General features: G+C 42.8%; 1 protein-coding gene across 7 annotated transcripts in view; it reads right to left on the minus strand.

Moving 5' to 3' along the window:
* Nucleotides 1-220: 220 nt before the first annotated feature.
* The window catches only part of PPFIA2 (PTPRF interacting protein alpha 2), a 634,690-nt gene continuing 609,577 nt past the window's right edge, over nt 221-25,333 (minus strand). For 6 of the 7 annotated variants that reach the window (XM_034772232.1, XM_034772206.1, XM_034772222.1 and 3 more), the window contains 7 exons: nt 20,081-20,256; nt 19,215-19,312; nt 14,495-14,670; nt 14,340-14,408; nt 8,390-8,549; nt 6,994-7,085; nt 222-2,230 (listed from right to left, as the gene is read on the minus strand). In XM_034772232.1, the coding sequence (XP_034628123.1) occupies nt 7,027-7,085; nt 8,390-8,549; nt 14,340-14,408; nt 14,495-14,670; nt 19,215-19,312; nt 20,081-20,256 (738 nt within the window). In that variant the 3' untranslated portion in view covers nt 222-2,230; nt 6,994-7,026. Of the gene's footprint in view, nt 2,231-6,993; nt 7,086-8,389; nt 8,550-14,339; nt 14,409-14,494; nt 14,671-19,214; nt 19,313-20,080; nt 20,257-25,333 lie in introns of all 7 variants that reach the window. The other variant, XM_034772198.1, reaches the window with a different exon arrangement.

Consider the following 25,333-nt stretch of genomic DNA (forward strand, 5'->3'; position numbering starts at 1 on the left):
TTGTCTGTGGGCTAAAGAAGTGTAAAATGATGATGTGACATCAACCATGGCCATCTTAGGTTGGCTGAGATAAATGTTCCAAAATCTAAATCATACATAAGGTAGACACATCTTTGTGAACTATACCAGCCAAAGAACACCCTAAAACCCTGGACACTTGGTCAGGATAGCTGAAAATGGGTTTGAACGGCTACCACAGTTGCAAGTTTTTAATGTTTTTCTTGAAAATGGCAATCTAACTCAGCAGCAGGGGGAACTAATTAGACAGAGGCTCTGGGTCAGAACTGTTCACATCCAGCTTTATGGGTTTTTCCTCCTCTGAGGTTCCAGGGTAGAAATAAGAGATTTAGGGGTTAGTCTTCTACAGGCATGTAACTTCTTGTTCAGTTCACAGGGATTTCTCCTCTGTGTTGCTCCTGGTTTGGGCTGAGACCATGTGAAAACTGCAAACAAAACAATAAATACTGGACTGGAACATTATTAGGGGTTTGCTCAAAAGAGACAAGAACTACTGAAAATGTTGGAGTTTGCACTGTTTTTACTTATTTACGTTTTTTCACTAAAACAAAGGGGGGAAAACATTAACATGAAAGCTAGTTAAATCTGAGGAATTTGAAGTAATGTCTTTATACTATAGCTTTATTGTCTTGACAGTCTGATCAAATTCACCATATCCTACAAATAAGCAAGTTTAGCGCTCCCTCTAGTGGCAGACTCAACATTAAGTTCATATTGATAACAGTCTCTGCCTGGGAAAAATTTCTTATGCTTTGAGATGTGCCAGTCATCCATACTGCTTTTCCATGCTACCATATACCCAGCCTTATAGATATTAAACACAAATAGCACTGAATATTTTTATTGACAATGGGGGAGAAAAATCTGTCACCATTTGATTGACTGAAATCTGTCAAATGAAAATAGACAATAAAACAAATGTTTAGGTACGTGCAAACATTGCAGATCAAAACGCTAAAAGAAATAACTAAAAGACAGATCTTGAGATAGTATCAAGCAGCAGAAAATTAGCAAATAGATCAATGACATTATTAAATAGGTTTTACTTTGAAACTTCCCATATAAACAAAGAATAAACAACACTAACACCACCAAATAAAGCCACAGTAGGTAATAATTGCTCTTCTAAACTTTTATACACTATATATTATCATTCTGTCTTTCAGTTATTTCCTCTGATAAAACTGACTTCCAAGAAGTCTCAGCAAGGCCATCTTGGCTAAAAGCATAACGTTAGACAGGAATTTGTCTAATGCCCTGTTACAATGAAGAAATGGTGGGGTTTGGCATTTTTTAATTTTCTTTTTAATAGAAAACTTGAACATCAGCTTCTTTGCAATGTTCAGATTTTTACATCCCACGCTGGCTGGAACAAAAAGGTGGCTCTTGGTAAAGCAAGGTTCTTCTTGGTCCACAGGTAACACAGGAGAATGGTTTTTTTTAATACATATTTTTTCGGTAATTGCTTTTGACTCTTGTAAACAGTTTTGTTGTTTTTGTTTTTAAAAGGAGAGCCATCACAGTGCTTTTCTACAGGTATTACAGGTATCTGATGTTTCTGCTTGACTTTATAGGTCCATTTTGGCTCCAGTTCCAGTTTAAATCATCCTTTTATACTTCATCAGAGGCAGGTGTTCAGCTTTAAATATTGACAGATTTTTAAGTAGGAACAGGTTGAAGCTTCTAACTCTGCTAAACATATTAATTTGACTGTTACAATCAAAAAACTATAAAAATGGTGGAATGGAAAGATACAAACAGTATTGTTGACACTGTATTGTCAAGTGTTTGCACTGAGACCCCATGTACCATAGATTTTATTTTTAAAAAATCATATTTATATCCCTTTACATACACATTTTAAAAGAAATACACAGTAAATATGTAGATGGCTAGTATATTACAATAAAACAGATGAACAATGTAAAAAATGAGTGGCTCCAGTGGATAAAACCATTGGTTGTGCACTACTGCCAAATTTATGATGACAGAGATGCTTGGTATTTTTGTTTTTAAAATGATTTAGGTATTTTATTACTCTTGTATTAAACTAACCAATAACTTAATACATGAAAAGAACATCACACTTTTTAGCTTGATAAAACTTTGTGTTCTCTTCTCTATTACCCTGTTCTTGAAGAGACCTTTCCTGCTCCTTTTCCCTAAAATAGTGGTAGTGCACTTCAGGTAAAGTAGAAGAAAGAGATGATATCTAAAAACAAAAATAAAAAAACCATTAATTAGCAAGATTCTTGATTATATCCTTTTTGCCCAGACTTGCTTTACAGTGAGACCACTGCAAATATCATAACACTTCATACTGTATTTCATGTTTTGCTAAAACTTGAGCTTGAGAGAGAGATTAAACTTTCATTTATTGTAAATCTTACATCTTTTTCTGTTTATGTGAATGGAATCTATTTGAGAGAATGGAATTTAGCTGTAAATCTTCACATTGTTTAATCGTTTAGTAACATGTAGAAATTAGTTTTCAAACACTGAAATTCAAGCAAAAACTACAATAAATTATAGATTTAGAAATATTATAAATTTGAAGGCCATATGAGGCCTTCCAGTATAAAAAAGTTGTATACACTTCAAATCTTTACATACACTAATTTTTATGTCCTCCATCTTGCAGATAGTCAAGAACAGACAGCATTAGGGCTCCACGTACATGAACCAAGAAGCAAAAGCTGTTAGTTATGTATGAAGTCTTAGTCCATTCACTGCAGAACCTATGGTTCTTTTGTCTCATTGTGCCTAGAAGCTTAAAGTCTGCACATCAGTGCTCCTTCCCCTAATTCAAGTTCCTTCTCTTTGGGACCAAAGAGGAAAAAATATTCCAAGAATCCAGAACTGTAGATTACTTGAGTAGAAAGAAAAACAGAGGGAGAGACATAATTCCCTGTTTCATGCTTTGGAACTTTCTTCATGGGTAAAAGAACCAGAAAACCCATCGCTCCACCTCCCATTTCCAGTGCCGCCCAGAGGATTCAGAGGGCCTAGGGGCTTCGGCGGTGGATCCCAAGGCACTTCGGTGGCAGGTGGTCCTTCCGCCGCCGAAGTGCCGGGTCTTCGGTGGCAATTTGGCGCCAAAGACCCGGAGCGGAAGAAGCTCCGGAGGCCCGGGCCCCATGAGAGTTTTCCGGGGTCCCCGGAGTGAGTGAAGGACCCCTCTCCAGGGGCCCAGGGCAAATTGCCCCATTTGCCCCCCCCCCCCCCCCCCCCCGGGGCAGCCCTGCCCATTTCATGGGGCTCTCGGATACTTGAGATTTGTTTGAAGGTTGGGTGGTCTTGCATGGTCTGAGACCTTCGAGCATGCAAGTCAGACATTTCCTGTCTCAGTGAGACGAGACGAGTGTGTATGTTTAGTTTACTTCTACTATTTCTTCATGTGACTAAGCATTGGGAGGGAGGTTGTCATTCGTCCCTATCTTGGACCTTTGTCTAATCAATAGGGAGCTGCCTGAGTTGCATATGAGTAGTCACCATAGGTCCATGCTTCACTGTGATTTCCTTTGTTCAGTGGAGCTGGAGTACATCTACCTTTGTGTCCCTATCCACCTAGGATACTGGGGCTTTGTTTGAGCTATGAGACAGTGTTGCCAGTTCACACCCATCTTTTCGGGACTCTCCTGCTCCCTCAGTTTTTTATGAAGATCGTGGGAAAGGATACATCTCTACTTGGTTGTTATATGTAACCAAGACCCTTTATTGTCTCTCTCAGAAAAATTCACTACCCACCAGTAACTGAGCAAGTGTTGCACGTCTTAGCTGTGAATGGTCTTCGCCACCAGACTAATAAAGGTGTTTGTCTCCTGAGCCAGGTTACAAGCCCTACTGAGCTTTCGTCCTGATCCTGACCTAGTCAAGTTTATTCTTTGGCACGCTGGAGCCTGTGAGAATCTGTTTTCCAGGTATCCCCTTCATCTGCAGTTGCTGAAGTCTTTCCTTTTGTCCAAATGGCACTCATCCCCTTTCTTTGAGGAAACTCTTCATTCCTTAGGAAGCTTGGTTCGCCCTACTATAGTGTTCCGATTTACCTCACATGTTGCTGGAACTCTAATTTCTACCCTCTCTGAACCAACTGTGTATCGCCTCAGCTAGGATTAGCTTGGATTTGGGTACGCTGCTGGGTCAGTACCACTGTGGATGTCACCCCTTTTATGTAGACTAATGAACCTTACAAGATCAAGATACCACTAACAGTACAATGCAGCAGAATCCTCACCTTTGGTTTATAGAGCTTGTTTGTAGCTACAGTGATCACATTTGCTTTTGTATACATTTTTATTAAGATCATTTTCTAGCCTCCTTGAAATTTTTGCAGTTGCATATAATAACAGTGAGTTATAAAAAGTGGACTGGAAATTAATAAATCCAGTATTACATTCATCACATTTTAGTCATTCACATGTTAGGGATGGGCAACTGGAAATTAAAGGAAGACATCATTGATCCTTCTCACTGGAAAGATGACTTGTAATAAACATGTAATTGCAAAAGACTGGCCAAAGGCATTGACCCAGCAGACATCACTCATACTCAAGGTAATAATAATATTCCTATAAGTATATTAAACTTATTTTTATACCATTTATTTTTATAAATGTATTTTGTTTAAAATACAACACGATTACAGCTCCAGTACTCTTGTGCTGCTGCTTATCTATTTTTGGCTTTTGGGTTCTCGGGCAATAACAGAGCTCCAGCAGTAACAGACTGACTGGCTAATTGTAAGTTAACATATTTTTCAGTATTTGCAGTCCCTGCCCTTCATGTATTCATTGTAACTTGAAGCTCTTTGGGACATGTCACTGTAAATTACATCCATGGGAGACTTACAATATTTGGGTAATTTTAGTTGCATGCCATTGTAACATTTTTTAAATTATGATTTTTGCTTTCTACATTATGCCTTTCAAGCTTAAAGCAACACATGCTTAATGCCTGCTCCCATTGTACTGAATGAGCGTTTTGTCATGAGATAGCACTGGGCCCTAAATGACTCAACCATTGTTCTCTGGGTAGAGATGGGCTGTATTGTCATCCTTGGAGGATCATGCACTGAGGATATTAGAGCACAAGATTTGAAACCAGATCTGAATTTTTCCTAAGTGATTCAGAGTTTGAGTCCAGAAGGGAACATTAGAACATGTAGGTTGATCTCCTCTATGTCTCTGACCATTAAGTTTCATCCAGTTACCCCTGTATTAAGCACCAAGAAGTGTTTGGCTAAAGCATATCCCTCAGAAAGTCTTGATCTGAACATATGAAGAGATGGAAAATCTGCCCCTTCCTTTGGTAGTGGACTGTTCATTATTTCCCAGGACTTATAACATTCTAAGCCCCTCAATTGCTCTTTAAAAAAAAATCAACCTGACAAAAATGCTTCCTCCCCATCCTCCATATAAATATTTACCAGCCTGAGGTGCAGGATGGGTCAGACTCGCTGCTGAACCTGTAACGGTTTTTCACTGTATAAAAATGATGTGAATTTTATTTTACTACCCTGCATGGCTAGGAAAGGGGAGATTTTCAGCTTGCCTAGAACTTGCCGAACTCCCATTGAAATCAGTGAGAGTTAAGCCCAGATCCTCAAAAATAGTCAGGTACCTACATCACCTGGCTTTACAGGTGAAGGGCTACAAAAAAATTCTTAATGTTTCAGTAACACACATGGCATATATAGAACAATGGTTGTGTGGAGTAAAATTTCTTTTGAATTCATTGGGGGAAAACCTACGCATCTCATTTGCGCGTAATGCTGTAATCCAAACTCATGGTTCAATATACTATTGTGTATTTTTATTCTTTCTCTCTGTACATGTGTATATAGAAAGATAGAGACAGCTAAACACTGTGGTGACAGGTGCTTTATAAATGCCTATGATTATCTGCTGAAACTTAAAATGGAAAGGAAAACTGTTATTTAAGTAAAATTAGCATGAAATGGTGGCATATTAATGGAAGTGTTCATCATGTTCTTATTTTTGCAAGATTGATGATTTGGTAACAAACAATATATTTTCACACAGCTGTACTTTGTTCAGAAATGTATTTGTACAACTAGTACATGCGTGTAGATGACAAATGATGAGATATTTAAGTAATAAGAACTACTACATACGACCTGACCCCTGTGTATATCTAGTCCAGTATCTTGTCTTTGCCACTGACGACTATCAGGTGCTTTGCGGAATGTGTAAGAACTTTCATAACTGATAATGTTGGAAGACCTTAGCCACAGGAGATGTTTTGTTCTAACTCATGCCAGCCACCACCCAAATGATGTCCTAAAGCGGGTTTATAGCTCTGACTTTTTCTAAAGTAAATCTAGTGTAACTATTCTCTCTCATTAGACTCCTCTCTAAAGTGAAGTTCCCCAGTTTCTTATATGCATGTAAATTTCTCTTTTTTACACCATCATCTCATCCATACAGCGAGACCCTGAAGTTCCTGTCAAATTTTCTCTTCTTCGGGCACCAGAAGCATTTTAGAGAAAGCTATCATAGAGGCCTGACTCTGTGCCTTTCTCCTAATTAGCTGTGTAGGTTCTAAGACCCTGCCCCTCCCTATGTCCCTGGTACTAATATGTACCATGACCACAGATTCCTCCTGAGCTCTCACTAGAAATTCATCTAGATGTCTCAACACATTTTCTTAGTCAGTATCATCACAAGCTATCCATCTTAAACAGCATCCTTATCTCTTGGCGGGCATGACCAGTTTATTAGAAGGGATGCCCATGAAAGAGAGGGAGACATTACTGTTTGAGATGGGAGGTGGAATAAGAGGCTGGCATCCCCCAGACTGAGCCCCACTTACGTAGGATTTTTTGTTTTTTTTTGATAAACAAGACGTGCTGGGGGCAATGGACCGCAGCTTGGCTTTCATTTCAGTAATGTCAGTGAATACGGGGTATAGTGTACATTTATACAGCCTCCATGATGGCTTTTTGTGAATACTCACAGCAATTCAGTGCTGGCTTCTTTGCTAGCCTTGTCAACATGAGTATGTGCGAACTGTAGAGCTGTCTAACCTCTGCAATCGTGATGAAGCAACTGCAAATTGGAAAAAAACCCTCTTTAGAATAACGAAGAAAATAAATTAATATATTTTCCCTCCCTGAAAGTGTGACTGTTAAATTACTATGTAGCTCATTCTGTCCAACCTTCTGGGTTTGGTCTGGTCTATAAAACTCATTTAGTGTTGCTATATGTCTGAGATACTGTTGAAAATCTGAGTGCTTCAGGAAAAATAAGAGGTTTTCCAACTTACTGATGCCATTATTATTGTTAATACAACATCACAGGTGTGCATTATAGTTTAAAACAAAATAATGTCATATCACAGGAAGGTGGGAAGTATGGTCCTGGAGCCTGGCTTAATGGACACAGAATTGGGAGTCAGGTAGCCCTGAGCTCAATTGTCATGTCAGCAACAGACTCCCTACCCTATTCAAGTCACTTCATCTACTCAGTGCTTTAGTTCCCTATCTGTAAAATGGGAATAATACTTTCCAACCTCACAGTGGTGCTAGGAGGATAAAATCCATTAAAGATTGTGCAGTGTTCAGATCCAGTGGTGATTACGGTTATGTAAGTACCTACTTAGGTAGTACCTTTATTCATAGCTGGAAACCACCTTTGAAATTGATCCCTTCTACCCTCTATGACTTTGCACTAGTGCTAAAAAGTACAGAATAGAGAAAAGCATGAACATGAGCAGTGCAGTCAATGGAATTAGTGATGCGGTTAGTAACTTATGCCATTTGTGCTACTATAGAAGATGTTTTTTAAAAAGATACGCTTCTCGTACATGGAATGTAGAGGGATATATTTTTATACCAAATTCTTTAAACAGCTGCAAAAAATAGTAACTTCCACCAATATACAAATTATTTTGAAAACACAGAAAATTAGAAGCATTTTCAGGTAGACCACAAACACTATCAAGAATGAAATACTATTCTGTGGTGAAATGAGTGCATAGTGTTTCTTTTTCTGTATAGAAGGGCTAGAGGGAAAATTAAGACTGGTACTTGATAACATTGTCAATAACGGCAATGTGGCCTCTGCCTTCTGTTTACCCAGGGTCTTGATATTTAACTGCTAGCAACCACAGTTAGTTCATCATTAAGCCGAGGGGTCAGATAGGACAATCAAAGTAATAGTACTGAAAACTGAGATTCTGGAACACAACTTGAAAAAATGGGGGGGTGGGTTCCACCATGTCACTGCACTTTCCCTCCCCCAGTTGAGCCCTGATTAAGCCTCTATTTTACCTGTGACTATACTAAACTTGTTCAATTCCAGGCTTAGTGCTAATTGCCCAAGTTCATGTTAAGTACCAAAGCACTTCATACCATCAGTTGTCATTTTTCGTGACTGCCCTGATGTTGTAGTTAATCTGAATCCAGCTGGAAGTGTTTCTGAGGAGCCAGGCATCATGCTGATTCCATGGACCTCACGTGGAGGAAATTGTCTTCGCCAGGAAGGGCCACGTCTGAAGTTCTTGTCATCGCTCTGCCAATACAAATGTTTGTGTTTGATAAAACTAAATTAAATTCATAATTAGTTCTCTGGATGGTTGCTTCTTCTCCAGCTGTTAAGTTTTTTTTCCCTAGCAAATAGATTACTGCCTGTTTCATGCAATCCAATAAGAAGAAAGTGTATGTGAGACATTCAAAGTTTCTAAAGCAATTGCTCTCACAAGAAATACTGGATCAGAGGTGTCAAGTATCAGAAGGGTAGCCGTGTTAGTCTGGATCCGTAAAAAGCGACGACGAGTCCTGTGGCACCTTATAGACTAACAGATGTATTGGCGCATAAGCTTTCGTGGGTGAATACCCACTTTGTCAGACACATGTCATGCATCATGACATGCGTCTGACGAAGTGGGTATTCACCCACGAAAGCTTATACTCCAATACGTTTGTGACTCTGGATCAGAGGGTTTTTCCTTGAATCTTTTGCATGATACACGATCAGGTTTTTTTTGTCTGCTGATGTAGAACTTTCTTAAAACTCAAGGAGGCATAAAGTATCGCCACATAGGCTGTCTACTGAATTCAAAGGCAGGAAATATTCATCAGATGAGGAGGAATAAAATGATAGAAGAACTGAATGTTTGGATTTAAAAGCCATATTCAGTTAAATTTCATGTCTGATTTTACTGTTTAGAATTTTGGAGTCATATATATTCTTTTTTCAACATAAATTCCAGTCACCTGTCATATACTGGAATTTATTTATTATTTTTAAATAATTTCAGTTTACGTGAACATTTGTACCATCTGTTTCTAACTACATGCAGAAAATCCTAGCTGGAAATACTGAGTCTGATAAAAGAAAAGACTAATAGTGTGGGTTCTTCTCTTGGTGGATCTGTGCCAATTTGCATTAATATTAATGAAAACAACATATGTGTACCATACCTAGAGGGAGATATATTAAGTCAGCAATTTATAAACCACTTATCAAATTTCAATAAGTGGTTCTTGAATAGATTAATATTGGGTAAAAAACGAATAGTGAAATCCAGTTCTAAACCAGTTCAACTATCAGTATTTTCTCACAACCTGCTTTAAGGAACAAAGTATGGTTCTGAAAATATTTTTCATACATCCTACTTCTTTTAGTCTATCAAGCGGAGTTTTGTCTTCCCTGATCAGGAGACAAAGATCTGTCAATCAGAGATGGTATATAACTAGAGCCCTACCAAATTCATGGTCATGAAAAACATGTCAGGGACTGTGAACTCTGGCTACTGTAGGGGAGACCAGATTTCACAGAGCTGGCTAGTTGGAGAATGGCGACTGCAGGCCAGGAGCGCAGCTCTGAAGACAGCGCTGCCACCAGCAGCAGCATAGAAGTGAGAGTGGAATGGGGGGGGGAGTCATCACTTTTTTGGGGGGCAGGGCTGGCTTTACAGGTGGGCGAGTGGGTGACAACCCAGGGTCACAGGGGGGTGCCGTGGTCACACACACACACACACACACACACACACACATACACACACAGCCCATCCAAGGTCCCTTTAATTCTTGAGTGCTGGGCCTGGACCTGGGAAGGGGCAGGGCTGGGGGTGCCCCAGCTTGGGGTTCCTACTGTGTGCCAGGCTCCGGCTGCTAGTCCCGGACAGGCTGGGGAAGTACAGGCCTTCTTCCTCTTCTTCGAGTGATTGCTCATGTGTATTCCACAATAGGTGCTCGCCACGTGCACCAATGCTGGACATTTTTCTCCTAGCAGTACCCGTAGGGGGGAGCGCCCCCGTGCCCCCTAAAATGGCACCCGCCTGGCGCAGTATGAGGGGAGCTGTGTGCCCCCCCCACCCTCAGTTCCTTCTTGCCACCAATGAAGGTGTAGCAAAACTGCTCTGCTCCAGCTTTGCTGTAGCTTGTCCCCAGAACTGTTCATTGCGTTCAGCGTTAGTACCTGTAGTTAGTTAGTTGTTTAGTTAGTCAGTGAGCCCGGGCCAGGACATGCCCCACGCCCTGGGGTTTAAGTCGTGCAGCTCTTGCAGGCATTCTATGCCAAGAAGTGACCCGCACACAGATTGTTTGCGCTGCTTGGGAGAAACCCATATCAGCGAAAGGTGCAAGATTTGCAAGTCATTTAAGCCTTGGACCAAAAGAGAAAGGGACATTAGGCTCTGAGCCATCCATGATGGAGTTGGTGCTGGCGCTGCCCCCGACCCCGGCATGCCACTCCGAACCAGTACCCGACACCACAGTGTCGGTATGCGGCGACCCTCCAGTGCCATCGACCAGCCGGCACCACTCCCTGTCCACGGGACACACCAAGAGGACCAGGAAGACTCCCTCTTCCCAGCGGCATTGAGAGAAGTCTGGGACAGAGGCTAGACCCATGTCGGGCAGTCCTCGATCCCCACCGGGCCCCAGACCTCTGACTTAAGTTGAGCAGAGTAGCCCAGCCCTTTCGGGAAAGGCCTCTCCAGATGCCATCCACGCCTGAAGTCCTCCAGGCAGCGCGGGACATCATGTCCATGCCGGTGCCGGAGCGCCGTCAATGTTGGCCCTGCGCTCCAAAGGCAAGCCGCTGCTGGGATCTCCACAGTCGCCTCCGGTCCGCTACCGGTCTCGGTCGAGGGAACATTCGACGCCGATCACCGCTCAGCTACCACTTGGGGCAGAGTCCAGGTGGATCGCCCTCGACGCTGACCAGAGTGGCTGGCTGGATCCCGTCAGGTCGGGACTCTCAGCACCGCTCGTCCTCAAGGAGCGAATATCAGCAGGACCACAGCAGGCGTCGCCGTCGGTCCTCATCTTGGAGAGGGTACCGCAGTCGGTCATGGCACAGCCATTCGCGGAGCAGCTATTACCGTCGGTGCCGGTCCGCCACGTTGAGATTGCAGTCCTGTGACCGTCGTAGATCCTGGCACCACCGCTCCTCCTGGTCCAGAGTCAGCAGCAGATGTTACGCCACCCCGGTCTCCATTCATAGCGGTCCTTCGATGGGCCAGGCCAGCCAACCTGGCCAGGCAGCCCCGCCGGTTCCACACCAGGTGCAGTGGCACTGAGTGTCATGGCCGGCCCAATGGTACCAGTGGGCACCGTGGCCTCCAGCGCAGCCCCTGGTGGGAGCTCGCTCGGTGGCCGGAGGTTCGGAAGCACAGTCGGCCCCCCTTTCCAGACCCCCGAGAAAGGAGTCGGTGGGACATATGTCCTCGGCACCGTGCCCAACCAGGTGGTGGACCCTCCGGTGCCGGATGACACCCAGAGCACTGCACCGGCCTGTTCGCCCTGCCCAGAGTAGGTGATTGCGGCCCCGCCCCCCTCCATCCCGCAGGAGGAGTTCAGGGCCCACCAAGATCTCTTAAAGAGGGTGGCAGCAAGCCTACATCTCCAGGCAGAATTGATGGAGGAGCCCTCGGACTCCCTGTTTAACGTATTGTGCACATCAGCACCAGGTAGGGTGGCCTTGCTTTTCCATGAAGGTGTGGCTAAGATTTCAAATGCCCTGTGGCAAACACCAGCCTTGTTGGTCCCCATCTCTAAGAAGACGGAACGCAAGTACTTTGTACCCACCAAGGGGCATGAGTACTTGTATACTCACCCAGTGCCCAACTCCCTGGTGGTTGAGTTGGTCACAGGGAACAGCAGGGTCAGCCAGCCCCGACCCCAAAGAACAAAGACTCTCAGAGACTTGACTCCTTTGGGAGGAAAATGTATTCATCTTCACGCTTCCAGTTATGAGTGGCGAACCATCAGGCTCTTCTGAGCCTTCCATCCACCGGTGCAAGGGCACAGGGTATTTTCCCTGCTATGACTGGCCGGTTCCTTAAGGGTTTGAACCATCTTTTTCCGTATTCTAAACCCCCGGTCCCACAGTGGGACCTAAACCTGGTGTTGGCTCATCTCACGCAGCCCCCGTTTGAACCACTGGCCACGTGCTCCTGATCTCACCTCTCGTGGAAGGTGGCCTTCCTGGTTGCAATCACGTCGGCCAGGCGAGTCTCAGAGCTCAGGGCCCTGACCTCCGAGCTGCCGTACATGGTCTTTCATAAGGACAAGGTCCAGCTCCGCCCACACCCCGCGTTCCTCCCAAAGGTGGTCTCCGCCTACCACATGGGTCAGGACCTTTTTCTACCAGTCCTCTGCCCCAAGCCTCACGCATCCAGTGAGGAACGCTGTCTCCACACGCAAAATGTGCGGCGGGCTCTGGCTTTCTACCTCGAGTGGACTAAGCCATTCAGAAAGTCCTCACAGCTATTTGTTACCTCGGCTGAGCGTGTGAGGGGCCAGCCAATCTCCACTGAGTGGCTTTCCAATTGGATCACTTTGTGCATCCGTTCCTGCTATGAGCAGGCCTCGTCAGCTGCCTTAGTCACCCACATCCCCATCCAGGACATTTGTAGGGCCGCCACATGGTCTTTGGTTCACACATTCACCTTGCATTATGCGATCATCCCCCAGACCAGGGATGACACCAGGTTTGGCAGGGCTGTCCTCCGTCCTGGGAACTTGTGAACTCCTACCCACCTCCAACAGATATAGCTTGGAATCACCTATTGTGGAATACACAATACGTAATCACTTGAAAAAGAAAAGACAGTTACCTTTCCGTAACTGCTGTTCTTCGAGATGTGTTGCTCATATCTATTCCACATCCTGCCCTTCTTTCCCTCTGTCAGAGTTGTCTGGCAAGAAGGAACTGAGGGTGGGGGGAGCCGCGCCAGGCAGGCGCCACTCCAGGGGTTGCGGGGGCACTGCCCCCTACGGGTACTGCTAGGGAAAAACTTCTGGCACCAGTGCACGTGGCGAGCATGCACACCTATTGTGACTTGAGCAACATATCTCGAAGAACACCAGTTATGGAACGGTAACTGTGTTTTTCCCTGCATGGGCCACTCCCACTCCCGGGGCCAGATCAGACCCTCCTCCAGGAACCTCCACTGGCTGCAGGAAGCTCTGTGGCTGCTGGCTGGGATCCCAGCTCTGACGGCAATGCTGTCACCAACAGCAGCGCAGAAGTGAGGGTGGCACTATGTGCCTCCCTGACAATAGCCTTGTGATCACCCCCAGCACCTTTTGGGTCAGGACCCGCACGGTTACACCACCATGAAATTTCAGATTTAAATAGCTACAGTTTTTAAAATCTTATGACTGTGAAACTGACCAAAATGGACCATGAATTTGGTAGGGCCCCATAACTCCTGTCCCACCCAGTCCACTCAATTCTTTGCCTCCTACATGGGGGGCTCCAGCTCCCTTAGCCCTTCTAATTGTGTCATCTTAGCTTTTCTCTGCTAGTACAAGAAAGAAAGCTGAAGTAAACATTTAGACCTTAATCCCTCTGGTTCTAACATCTCCATCTTTAAAATAACCTCCCTATCTTACAGACCATGGTGGAGATAAATTCATTGGTGTGTGTGTGTGTGAGGTACACGCCTACTATGGTGACAAGTGCCATAGGAAAGCCTATAATGAACTTAATAATTGCCTATTTAATGCAGGATTTGGAGGGTGTGCAGTATAAGTATGGGACAATGCCCTCACTGTAGATGAAAAGAAATATTGAACTGCTGCCTCATTCTCTGAGCATTGTGCAGCCTGAGGCGGGAGTCCTGTGGGAAAAAATAATCATATAATTAACACTCATAATGCATATACACAAGGGGCAGCAGTAAGGTTGCACAGGCAACCTTAATTCTGGCATTTCCTAATTTTTTACTATTTGACTTTGTAGCCTTAATAACATTCTTTGTGTGTGTGTGTGTGTGTGTGTGTATGTGTCCTCCTGAACTTAGTGTGTGGCTTTCAATTTTTTAAAGACATAAATTAAATTACTTACTTCATCAAGTCGTCTCTCAGTTCCTAGTGCTAAAAGATTGTTGTATTCTCTCTCAAGGATTTGCCGTGCCTATATATAACACATTAAATAATTAAAATAATTGAAAATTAGCCAAAATAAAATCCAGACAAAGTAAAAGTCAGGAAAGGACTCGCCTGGGTGTTTTGTGTTGGAATCTGTAATAATAAAGCTAAACTGCTGTAGTCAAAGTTTTCATCCAGGGCTATAAGTGATCCGTGTACACCACTTTCTAAGACATTATTTGCATATTCTCGTAGTCCAATAGCCTGTATCCAGCGTATGACTCGATCATTGCTCCAGACCAATACATCTACGAACACACACAATATAGTATCAGTTTACTGTTAATTGAACTTTCATAAGCATACAGATTCAGGTATCTATATGGTAGTTAACCTATTACACCACTTTCCATACAAGAAATGCTAATACATGATTAAAATAACCTCAGTGGTTTCATCGTTGATACAGAGTCCGGAAAGTTGATTACCTGTGTCTCCATTCCCACTTGCTATTTAAACATACCAAATGACAACCCTCAGCAAACACAGTAGTGTCAGCAAAGGGCTTTACAATTTTCAGAAAAGATTTTACAGGTTCCTGGGAGGAAAAAAAACCCAGTCCCCTGAGGTTCAACCTCAAGGGAAGGTGGGGTGGGATTAGTTAAACATCAACTGAAGTGACATTTTTAGAGCGTGACATGTACATAAAATAGCTAGAGGTCAAAATCTATAGTTTTCTTATGTGCCAGAGGCTAAAAAAAATCCCTTGTGTTGACATTTTTAGTAACTAGCTCTTCTCACTTCTGAAAGCTGTTCCATTAAGAGCTGTGCTAATTAGAAAGCTATGGACAAGTAAAAGAGAGATGAGGTCTTATTTGCGGTCTGAGTCAAAAAAAATCTCCACGTTAGAAAAAGAGATATTTGTACCACATTCTTAATATTTATTATTTTACTTACATGTGTGATGTTTTGCATCTCTAATCAAAAACAAATCAAAGACTGCTTTTTAATGATCTCCTTAACATCTTAAGTCTCAGGTGTAAATAATCATGAGCCACTGAAGTCATCAAACAGCAATAAAGTTAATTTAAATGGAAAGCAAAAAGACCAGAATCCTTCCCTGGCTCCTGCCTCTGTTTGTTGCACCACCAGCACAAGGAGGCTGGAAAACTGTTAGTTTGGAATTCTTCTGTGAGGAGGACTCCTCAGCTGGTTTATGGCAGTATAATTGTTCTTCTTTGAGTGTTTGCACATGTCCATTCCAATGTAGGTGTGTGCGTGCCCCAAGCACAATTTCTGGAATTTTTTCCCCAGTGGGATCTGTTGGGTTGGCTCCAGCGCCCTCTAGTGCTGCATGCTCATAGCACTGGTACAAAGGGCCCTGCCGACCCCGCTTCCCTTCAGTTCTTTCTTACCGCCTGTGAAGGTTGCTGGAACTCCTCATTGCTCAGGCAGTTTTCTCCTAGTGGCTTTTCTACTTCTTTAGTTATTGTAATTTTGTAGTTAATAGGTAGTTTTTTAATAGATATGCTGAGATGCTTGGTGTTGAGTCCGATGTGGCTCTGAGGCAGGTCTTAAGGCTGCCTCCATGAGGAAGACCTTTTTGGTGCAGCGTTTGAAGTCCCAGCAGATTTGGCAATGGTCTTTTCTATGAGATTCCCCCAATCACTTGAGACAACTCGAGTGTGGGTCACTCAAAGGCATAGACTTACCACAGGAAGTGCAGGGCTTGAAGCCCAGTGACCGAGGCATGCCCTGGCACTGGGAGGTGGATGATCTCACTAACTGAGCACAGAGGCATCCAAAATTGTTGATGTCTCTAGTATCCGACGCATCAGCCCTCAGCTGGGGAATCCACCTAGGGTCCCTCAGGCATCTGGTTCCAAGAAGAGCTTTCCCTCCAGAGCTCAGGGCAGTCCGCCTATCCTGCCAGGCATTTCTACCTGATATTATGAACAAGACTGTTTTGTTTCTCATAGACAATATGATGTGCATATTCTATATGAACAGACAGGGCAGTGAGTGTTTTACCCCCGAGTCAGGAAGCAATCTGACTATGGGAGCTCTCCATTGATCATTCCATCAGCCTAGAAGTGTACTACCTTCCAGGAACGCAGAACCAGCTGGCAGATTACCTCAGCAGGTCTTTCTCCTCTCACCACGAATGGTCCCTCCAAGGGATATCTTCCAATGGTGGGGGACTCCCGTTATAGACCTGTTTGCTACCCTCAACAACAGGAAATGCCATCAGTTCTGCTCCCTGTGAAGCTTCAGCCTGGGGTCTCCCATAGATGCGTTTCTGTTGTATACATTTCCTCCTGCATGACTGATTCACAAGGTTCTGATCAAGATCAAGCAGGACTGAGTGTGGGTCATTCTCATAGCCCTGTGTGGCCCAGGCAACATTGGTTCACCAACCTCTTAGGCCTTTCGGTGGAGGCCCACTATGGCTTTCGGTATACCCAGACGCCTGAGACCATGGTCGGCTGCTCCACCCGAACCTCAGTTCTTTTGATCTGACAGCCTGGAAGCTCCATGGCTGAATCCTGAGGAGCAACTTGCTTGGAGCAGGTGCATAGAGTCCTACTGAGCGGTAGAAAGTCCTCCACCAGGGCCACCTACCTTGCAAAATGGAAGTGGTTCTCCATCTGGTCCTTCCAATGGGGAATTCCACCTACGCAGTCCTCCCTGCAGCTCATCTTGGAGTACCTTCTTCTGCTGAAACAACAAAGTCTGGCCCTCTCTTCAATTCAGGTTCATCTAGCCGCCATCTCAGCTTTCCATCCAAAGGTTGACAACCAATCTGTTTTTTTGCACAACATGGTGATCAGTTTTCTCAAACGTCTAGAGAGGGTGTATTCCCAGGTCAGAGAACCCATTCCTTCCTGGGATCTGAATCTTGTCTTGTCAAAGGTTACGGGTTCACTGTTTGAGCCGCTAGCAATGTGCTTGTTGTTATACCTCTTCTGGAAAGTGGCCTTCTTAGTGGCCATCACTTCAGCCAGAAGAGTTTCAGAGATCCAGGCCCTCACATTGGACCCGCCATATACGGTCTTCTTCAAGGATAAAGTCCTGTGCCCACACTCATCGTTCCTCCCAAAGGTGGTCTCACAATTCCACTGTAGTCACGCAATCTTCCTGCCAGTATTCCACCCTAAACCACATGCAAACAGAGAGGAACAGTGCCTACACTGGATGTTAGACAGGCCCTGGCTTTCTATATACAAAGGACCATATCATTCTGCAGATCTACATAGCTGTTCATAATGATAGCGGAGAGAATGAAGGACCTACCCATCTTCGCTCAGAGAATTTCATCCTGGTTTACTTCATGCATCCGAGCGTGCTATGAACTCATGGGCATCTCACCCCCCAGCTAATCTGACTGCTCATTGTACATCATCTCAGGCCTCATCTGCCACCTTCCTAGCGCTATTCAGGATATCTGCAGAGCAGCAACCTGGTCATTGGTGCACATGTTCTTAACACACTGTGCCATCACCCAACAGGCTAGAGATGATGCCAACTTTGGCCACACAGTCTTGCAGCCAGCCTGTCCTTGTACTCCAAACCCACATCCAGTACAACTACTTGTTAGTCACCTACATTGGAATGGACACGTGCAAGCACTCAAAGAAGAAAAAACAGTTACTAATCTTTCTGTAACTGTTGTCCTTCAAGATGTGTTGCATATGTCCATTCCAAAACCCACCCTCCATCCCCTCTTATCGGAGGCAGTTAGTAAGAAGAAACGGAAGGAGAACAGGGTGGGCTGGTGCTATGAACACATGGCACCAGAGGGCATTGGAGCTGACACAATGGATACCACTAGGGGAAAAAATTCTGGTAACTGTGCTTGAGGCACAGCAGGGAATTTGACCTTAAGTCCTCAGCATCTATGTAAGTCTTTTGCATTGGAGTATGACACCATCTCTGCTGACGCAAGCACAGACTTGGATGTTACAGTTAATTCTGTCCCACTAGTTCTTGTATTGTCAATTCTTCCAAAGAAAGTTGCACTTGAACTGAACTGAAAATGTTCTGGTTTCCTTTAATACTAGGCAATGCTTAAAGGAATCAAAGGATTCACTTCTAATAACAGGAAAAAAAGCCTCACTCTTAAGTGCAAGACCTGTATCTTGAGCTTGCATGCTCTCTAGGAAGCCTTATGTAGGAAAATACTGTTTAACAACTATTACGTCATACAATAAACCTTGTTCTTTGGGAACTAACATTATGGGTCAAGGCCTGACACAAAGTGAAATGGCAAGTAGTAAATTTGAAAGAGGTGCCTTTTCAGATCTTAAAGACCTGACTTGATGGGAATCCATCCATGTAATTTTATTTAAATATGAGCTGCTTTAAAATGAGGAAACAAAAGCAATGATTTTCTAAAGCCTGATGTTAGGCTCCTAAATTCATGCTTAGGTATTGGCCAGATTTTCAAACGTGCTGAACCCAACAGCTCCCATTGAACAGCACTGGGAACATTCTCAGGCAGTTGGACTTAAGAGTTTTAGGGCCAGTTTCTACTGGCTGACTGGTGCAAAAGGAGTGTAGTGGGATCTGGCCCACAGTCCCTGCCTCAAAGAGCTTACGATCCAATTTGGCCAAACACATATACACCAACATATACTTGCAACAACCATTCAGGAATGTGTCCCGGTTTAGCAAAGTACTTAAGCATGTGCTTAACTGTAAGCAAATGCTTAAGTGCTTTGCTGAATAGGCATGGATTCAAATTTGTGCTTAAAGTTAAGCTCATGCTTAAATCATTTGTTGAATTGAAGACTATAGTTTGAAGTGTCACAAAGAAAAAAAAATCACAATACCCATTCCCTGAAACTGTTACCTTTTATTTCATGCTGACTCACTTCTCTTCTTCTTTCCAGTTCTTTTCTGTCATAATTCAGCCTCTTTAAGCACATGATCCCATATTGCAAACTCGTTCTGTTATTTGAGAGAGAAACATTTACTGAGTAACATAAGACATTTAAAAGAAAATAACATTGTGGATGTGAATGTATTTGAAGTATTTACTACATTTTATATATGGTAGTTCAGTGTGCTCATGTATCAAATCATAGGGGCAAAGAGCCAAAAAATGTAACAGACTAAAAAATGAAATGGGCACAAACAAAAACGAATGGGGTTTAACTAAGTTATCTAGCAGAATTACATTTTACATTAAGAATGTATCCAAAACAGGCCAACAAACTATGTGAACTTAAGTGTTCTGTTGAATCAGGATGTAGGCAGGAAGAGGTGTTTATTGTCAAATCAGACAGTAAAGAATGCATCCTTGCAGGAATGGCTGCCTCCTTTGGTAGATGAACCGACTGCCCACTTGTTTTTTCCACTGTAATCTGAAGTAGCTTAAACATTTTCTTTATCATCATGTTTCTTGTCTACCGTCTTCTGGTGCTGTGCCTTTTAATATATTTTTTTACAATTCATGTAGTGTTACAGTTACATTTATGTATTAAGGCTACTCTCTGCATCATGGAATTGCATTCCATAACTAATCACACTTACAGTTGCTATGTCAAAAGGAACCTCTTTCATTTTCACATAGTTTATTGGTGCTGATTGTTTATATTTTCATGTGGTTGTTTAAAGTTGGAACAACCTTAACACTAAAGCTTTGTTAGCTTAAGCTGCACTGACCATAATATTACATCCACGTGCTCGTTTTGAGCGGCCTTTGTACAAACATACCGATGAAAGCTATCCACCATTTTTAAATGCACGCGGAGATCTTTCTTCGTCAGATGATCTAACATCCTTGCGTCTACCAGGCATTCCATAAAGTAACTTCGGTACTGAGGTAAACCCAGACTGGGGAGCCATTCATTACCAATCCATTCATGGTTCATATCACCATAAGCAAGGGTCTATAGAAAAATAGGAGACTTCACATTTTTACCTATTTGGGTCAATGCCACAGAATGAAGGCAGTGTATCCATCTACTGTGCCATTTCAAATAGCAGTTCACTGTCTAGGAAATTCACACTGCTTTCTGTAGTAATTCTGATAATACTACCATTTGGGCCTCAAATATGTAACTAAACACGATTAGCTCTCTGTATACATAAAATATTTTTGTTAAATACAAATATGATCTCTCAATATCATGTCTACCACCTTTTCGAAATGGAAATTCTAGTTGTAATAAGAAATAATTCATTAGAAAATTCACATCATAGCAAAATCAAGAAAATCAGACATATAGATTGAGGGAATTTTTTTACAAGCACTAAGAGAGTTGGAAGGACAATCCTATTGAATTTCAAAGGGATTTGTTATCCTAATGCACCTATGTGCTTTTAAAAATCCTTCCCTGCATTAACACAAGTGATACAATAAATCTTTAGCATGAAATTCAGGCAACATTAAAGTGAATGGAAGTTTTGTCGTTGCTTCAATGGGGCCAAACTTTAATCCACAGCTTTCTACATCTTATTTCACCAAGCAATTAGCATTATACATTTGTTGTCCCTCTGAAACAGTGGTTATTTTTAATTGGTTCTTGGCCAAGCCTGCATACCTGCCTCTGCTTCCAGCACCAGTAACAGTAAGTAGCCAAATGCACACCACTAACAATATGTTTAAAAGGGTGACCAACACAAATGAAATGCACCTTGTGGGACTATCAATATGTGCATCCTTGACTAAAGAGAAAAAAATCTTTGGAGAATTTAAAAAAACACTACAATTCAGGAATACTTTCTGTGTTGTGAGATTCTAATAGAAAACAAAAGTATGTGTGTAATGTGTGTAATGGGGTGCCTGCCCCACACTGGGCTCTAAGGGTTTCATAGAGCCCTCGGGTGGCTGTGCAGGAGGCAGCCAATCAGGGCCAATCAGGCCTATATAAAAAGGAAGCTTCAGGGCAGAGGAAGGCAGTTCTTTGCTGGGAGCTCAGGGAGGAAGGACTGTGTCCCTGGAGGGCTGAGAGATCTGCCAGCACCCTGGACAGAGCAGTGCTGCTAGCAGGGACTGGGGAAGCAAGACACAGCTCCTGGCTGGCTGCTGGGTTTGCAAGCCGAGGCCCTGAGGCAAGGAGGATGCTGGGGCCACAAGGAAATGGCCTGACAATTTGCTGCCGTAGCCCAAGTGACTAAACAGCGGACTTCAGGTTCCCCGGAAGCAGGGAGCACAGTGTGTGGCACGGACAGAGGGCTGTGTTGCTGAAGAGGGCACCGCGGTCCTTGGAGAGATGTGGGTCCTAGAGCAGAAGTGATGGCAGCAAGGCACCATAAGAGGAGGGCGCACTGGCAAACTGATCTAATCCCCAGGACAGCCAGCAGGAGGTGCCACAGTGGTGAGTGAACCCCGTTACAGAGTGTGATTGTAAATGCACATTGAACTACTTTTGTATGGTTTATTTGAAGTATATAATCCATATTTTAGAAAGAGAGAGATTCTGCCTTCACTAGTGCTCTGTACAATCCCACTGAAGACAACCTAAAAAATGCAGGACATTTTTATTTATTTATTTTTTTAGAATCTCTCACTTCTCATAATAAAACACATTTTTGTGACCATTGCTTGTTATGGTAATAGTTTCCTGTCTTATACTTAGATGGTAACAAACTCTTGGGTCCAAAACTGTCTTTTAGTTATGTGTACATCGTGAAGAACAAAAGAGGGCTCTGATCCCTGACTGGGGTGACTAGTCACTACTCCAATATAAACAAATAATAAATCAATCATCTGGAGTTGTGAAGAGCAGAAATGGGCCTACAGAAGCCTACTACAAGAAACTAGAATTTGGAAAAAATAATTCCTGCACTTGTTCTTGATTAGTAATATTATTGTTATAGCTAACAGAAGACTATTGATAAAACTGAATTAGAGGAATTAGGTGTTAAAAGTTCTGTTCTTTCAGATACTGAAATGATATTTTGGCTCATTTTGATTAGAAGTAGAAGTGATGCCTACATATGTATTAAAGGATGAAATTGCATGTCTTTTACAGCCAAATAAAGATTAGTCTGCAAAAGGCATGCAGGTATATTGTTTCTTTTTTTGTGTTCCAGTTGTTTTGTAAAGTGTGTTGGTTTTCAGAACTGGAAACTATACACAGCAAGGAAATAATAAAAAAAATGTCTGTCTGGTACTGCTTATCAAATATCTGTAATGGATAATCACAAAAAACTTAATAGTAATGAATATACAACTTAGAAGTTTAACACTCATATACATTAAAATTATGTAGCACAAAATTGGATTCTGACAAATATAACTGTAGAAATGATTTACTTCATTGCTTACATTATCTACGTGCTTGGCAGCTAGTTGTGAGCTACATGTTCTAATGGCAATTTTTGCATAACAGTGCAACTGTTTACTTTAAAATGCCAGGCTTTTTTCTCCTTGAGATAAACCACAAGCCATCAAGATGATTTAACTTTTGATGTTAATGTCAAATTGGTATAACATCAATGGCCGTATGATGTTACAGTTTTGCTCAGTGGCCAATGTCGTTGTAAACTTTGAAACCCAATTTTAGCTTCACTCAAGTGAAGAATATTCAAACACCAATATTTGTTTCTAAAAAGAGTCTACTGTGCCTAAAGTTAAATACATAAAAACAAACACTGATGTTCAAGAGGAACACTGTGTTTCTTGCTATTACACAGTATATATATATTACCTTTCTACATAAATAGTCTTCCCTTAGCTGCTGACACCTACAGTAGTACTTTGCTGTCACCCTCTTTTTAGTTGGATATTTTTTTCACTGAAATCCACACATTTACATGAACCAAATGCAAACATTTCATTTGCCTCTAGCTGCTTTATTTACACCACTACCTTGGAAAAAGTTAATTGAATTTCCTGTAAATGTAAAGAGGTTGCTCTTTCAAGTGTAAAATATAATGAAGGGAGTATCCATGCTGAGCTTGCTCAGGGAAGCTGCACATTCACCTCTGGTGTAGCGGTCTGATGCAAAGCCCTCTGCCCCATTCTATGGGGGAGCGGGCAAGCAGGGGGAGTAGTCATGCTGTGGGTTGTCTTTGCACCTTTTGCATGACATGGGGGAAAAGGCTCTGTGCTGCCCCCAAATGGCTAGTATGAAAAGGAGTGGACAGGAGGTGGTGGCATGAGATCAAAATGTATGTGTACTCTATGAACCTTGGGATGGGGGAGAATTAGCCTCTGTCAGTTACCATCAAAGAAAAAAAACCCTGTATTTAATTAATTAGTAAGAGGGACTTATTGACTATCACATTTGGTTTAATACTTGAACTCGGGACAGTGAGACCCTAATTAGAATTCAAAAACATCTTAAAACAAGGAAGCTAGTCCTTTTGATGTAGGGAGAGAACGCTAACCTAACCTTGGGTTAAGAAGATAGAGGGGGACTTGAACAGTTACACACGTGGAAAAAGACTTCCTAACCAAGTTGTATATGTGACATTATGCCCCATATTCTTCATAGAAATATTGTTATGAGATGAATGTGGCAAAACTAAGATATATTTTATGCAAGATGGGTCATGTGAGATATCAGTGGAAAGGTTATGATTTACTGAATGTGATTATCCAATTTGTATGCATGTATCATTTCTGTATCTGAAGTTAGGTATATTGACTATGTAGCAATTACAACTGTGTGTGTACTTGGGGGAATGCCCATCAGACAGTAGGCAATGAGCCTTGATGGGCCATTAAGAAGGACAAAAGAACTTTCAAGATACTAATCTCCCGCCTTCCTGAGAAGCTTCCTGGAATGTTGCTTTGACACTAAAAGGTCATGTGACCATGTCACATGGTACAGGGTCCCATCTTGAGCTGGTATTTTTCCACTGGAAGGGGGTGGGCTAGGAAACAAAAGATTCCCGCCATATGTAAATCCTATTTAAGGCAGGGGAGTGAGTTAATCTAGGCTCTTCTCCACTGCCTCCCCACCCAAGAAGGAAGTCTGCTGAAAACACCTGAAGAAACAAGGAACTAAGCTGGGGAGGGGTGCAGGGGACTGAGTCCAGGTGAGACAGATCAGCCTGTGAGAGGAATTCCTGGAGATCTAAGCTGCAAGCAGTGCAGTTTACCTAAAAAAAAAAAAAACTGCCACCTGCTTGAAACAACATTTAGGGTGAGAAATTACAATTTGTAGCCAATTTCTTTAATGTATCCAGCCTACTTTGCGTTTTTTTATTTGCTCAGTAATCTGCTTTGTTCTGTTTGCTATCTCTTCTAGTCACTTAAAATTGACCTTTTGTAGTTAATAAATTTGTTTTTGTTTTCTAAAACCCAGTTTGTGGAACTTATAACTTGGGGCGGGGAGGGGCAAAGAGTTGTGCATATCTTCCTCCACTTTGAGGGAGGGGGCGAATTTATGAGTTTGCACTATATCGATCTCTATACAGTGCAAGACAATACAATTTTTGGTTTGCATCCCAAAGGAGGTGTGCACTTGGGTGCTGGGTAATCCTTGAGATGATTCTTCCCACACAGAGCTGATCTCAGTGTCTCTGTGACCATTTGCAGCTGGGTGTGTCCCTACTTGTGTGTGCTGGAGAAGGCTTAAGGTCCTGGCACAGCCGAACAGGGTGAGGGAGCCCAGGCTGGTGGAATGGGCAGGCTCAGTGGGACCCTAGCACATCAAGTGGTGCCCTGGAAGGGGTATCCAACCTATCACAGTATACAGATAAAATTATGGGCAAATCAAGGGCTTGTCCTCACTAGAGTTTTTTTTACCTTGCGTCAATTGCTTGTAAACCACAACATTTGTAGCCTGGTATATGTATTTAGGAAGTGTCCAGAGTATCCTTTATCAAGGTGTTAACTACCTGGAGTTAATTAGAATCATAGAATCATAGAATATCAGGGTTGGAAGGGACTTCAGGAGGTCATCTAGTCCAACCCCCTGCTCAAAGCAGGACCAATTCCCAACTAAATCATCCCAGCCAGGGCTTTGTACAATGAATGGATATTAAACAATAGAGCAGATAATTTCAAAG

The sequence above is a fragment of the Trachemys scripta genome, chromosome 1 (assembly GCF_013100865.1).
Source record: "Trachemys scripta elegans isolate TJP31775 chromosome 1, CAS_Tse_1.0, whole genome shotgun sequence".
Classification (NCBI taxonomy): Eukaryota; Metazoa; Chordata; order Testudines; family Emydidae; genus Trachemys; species Trachemys scripta.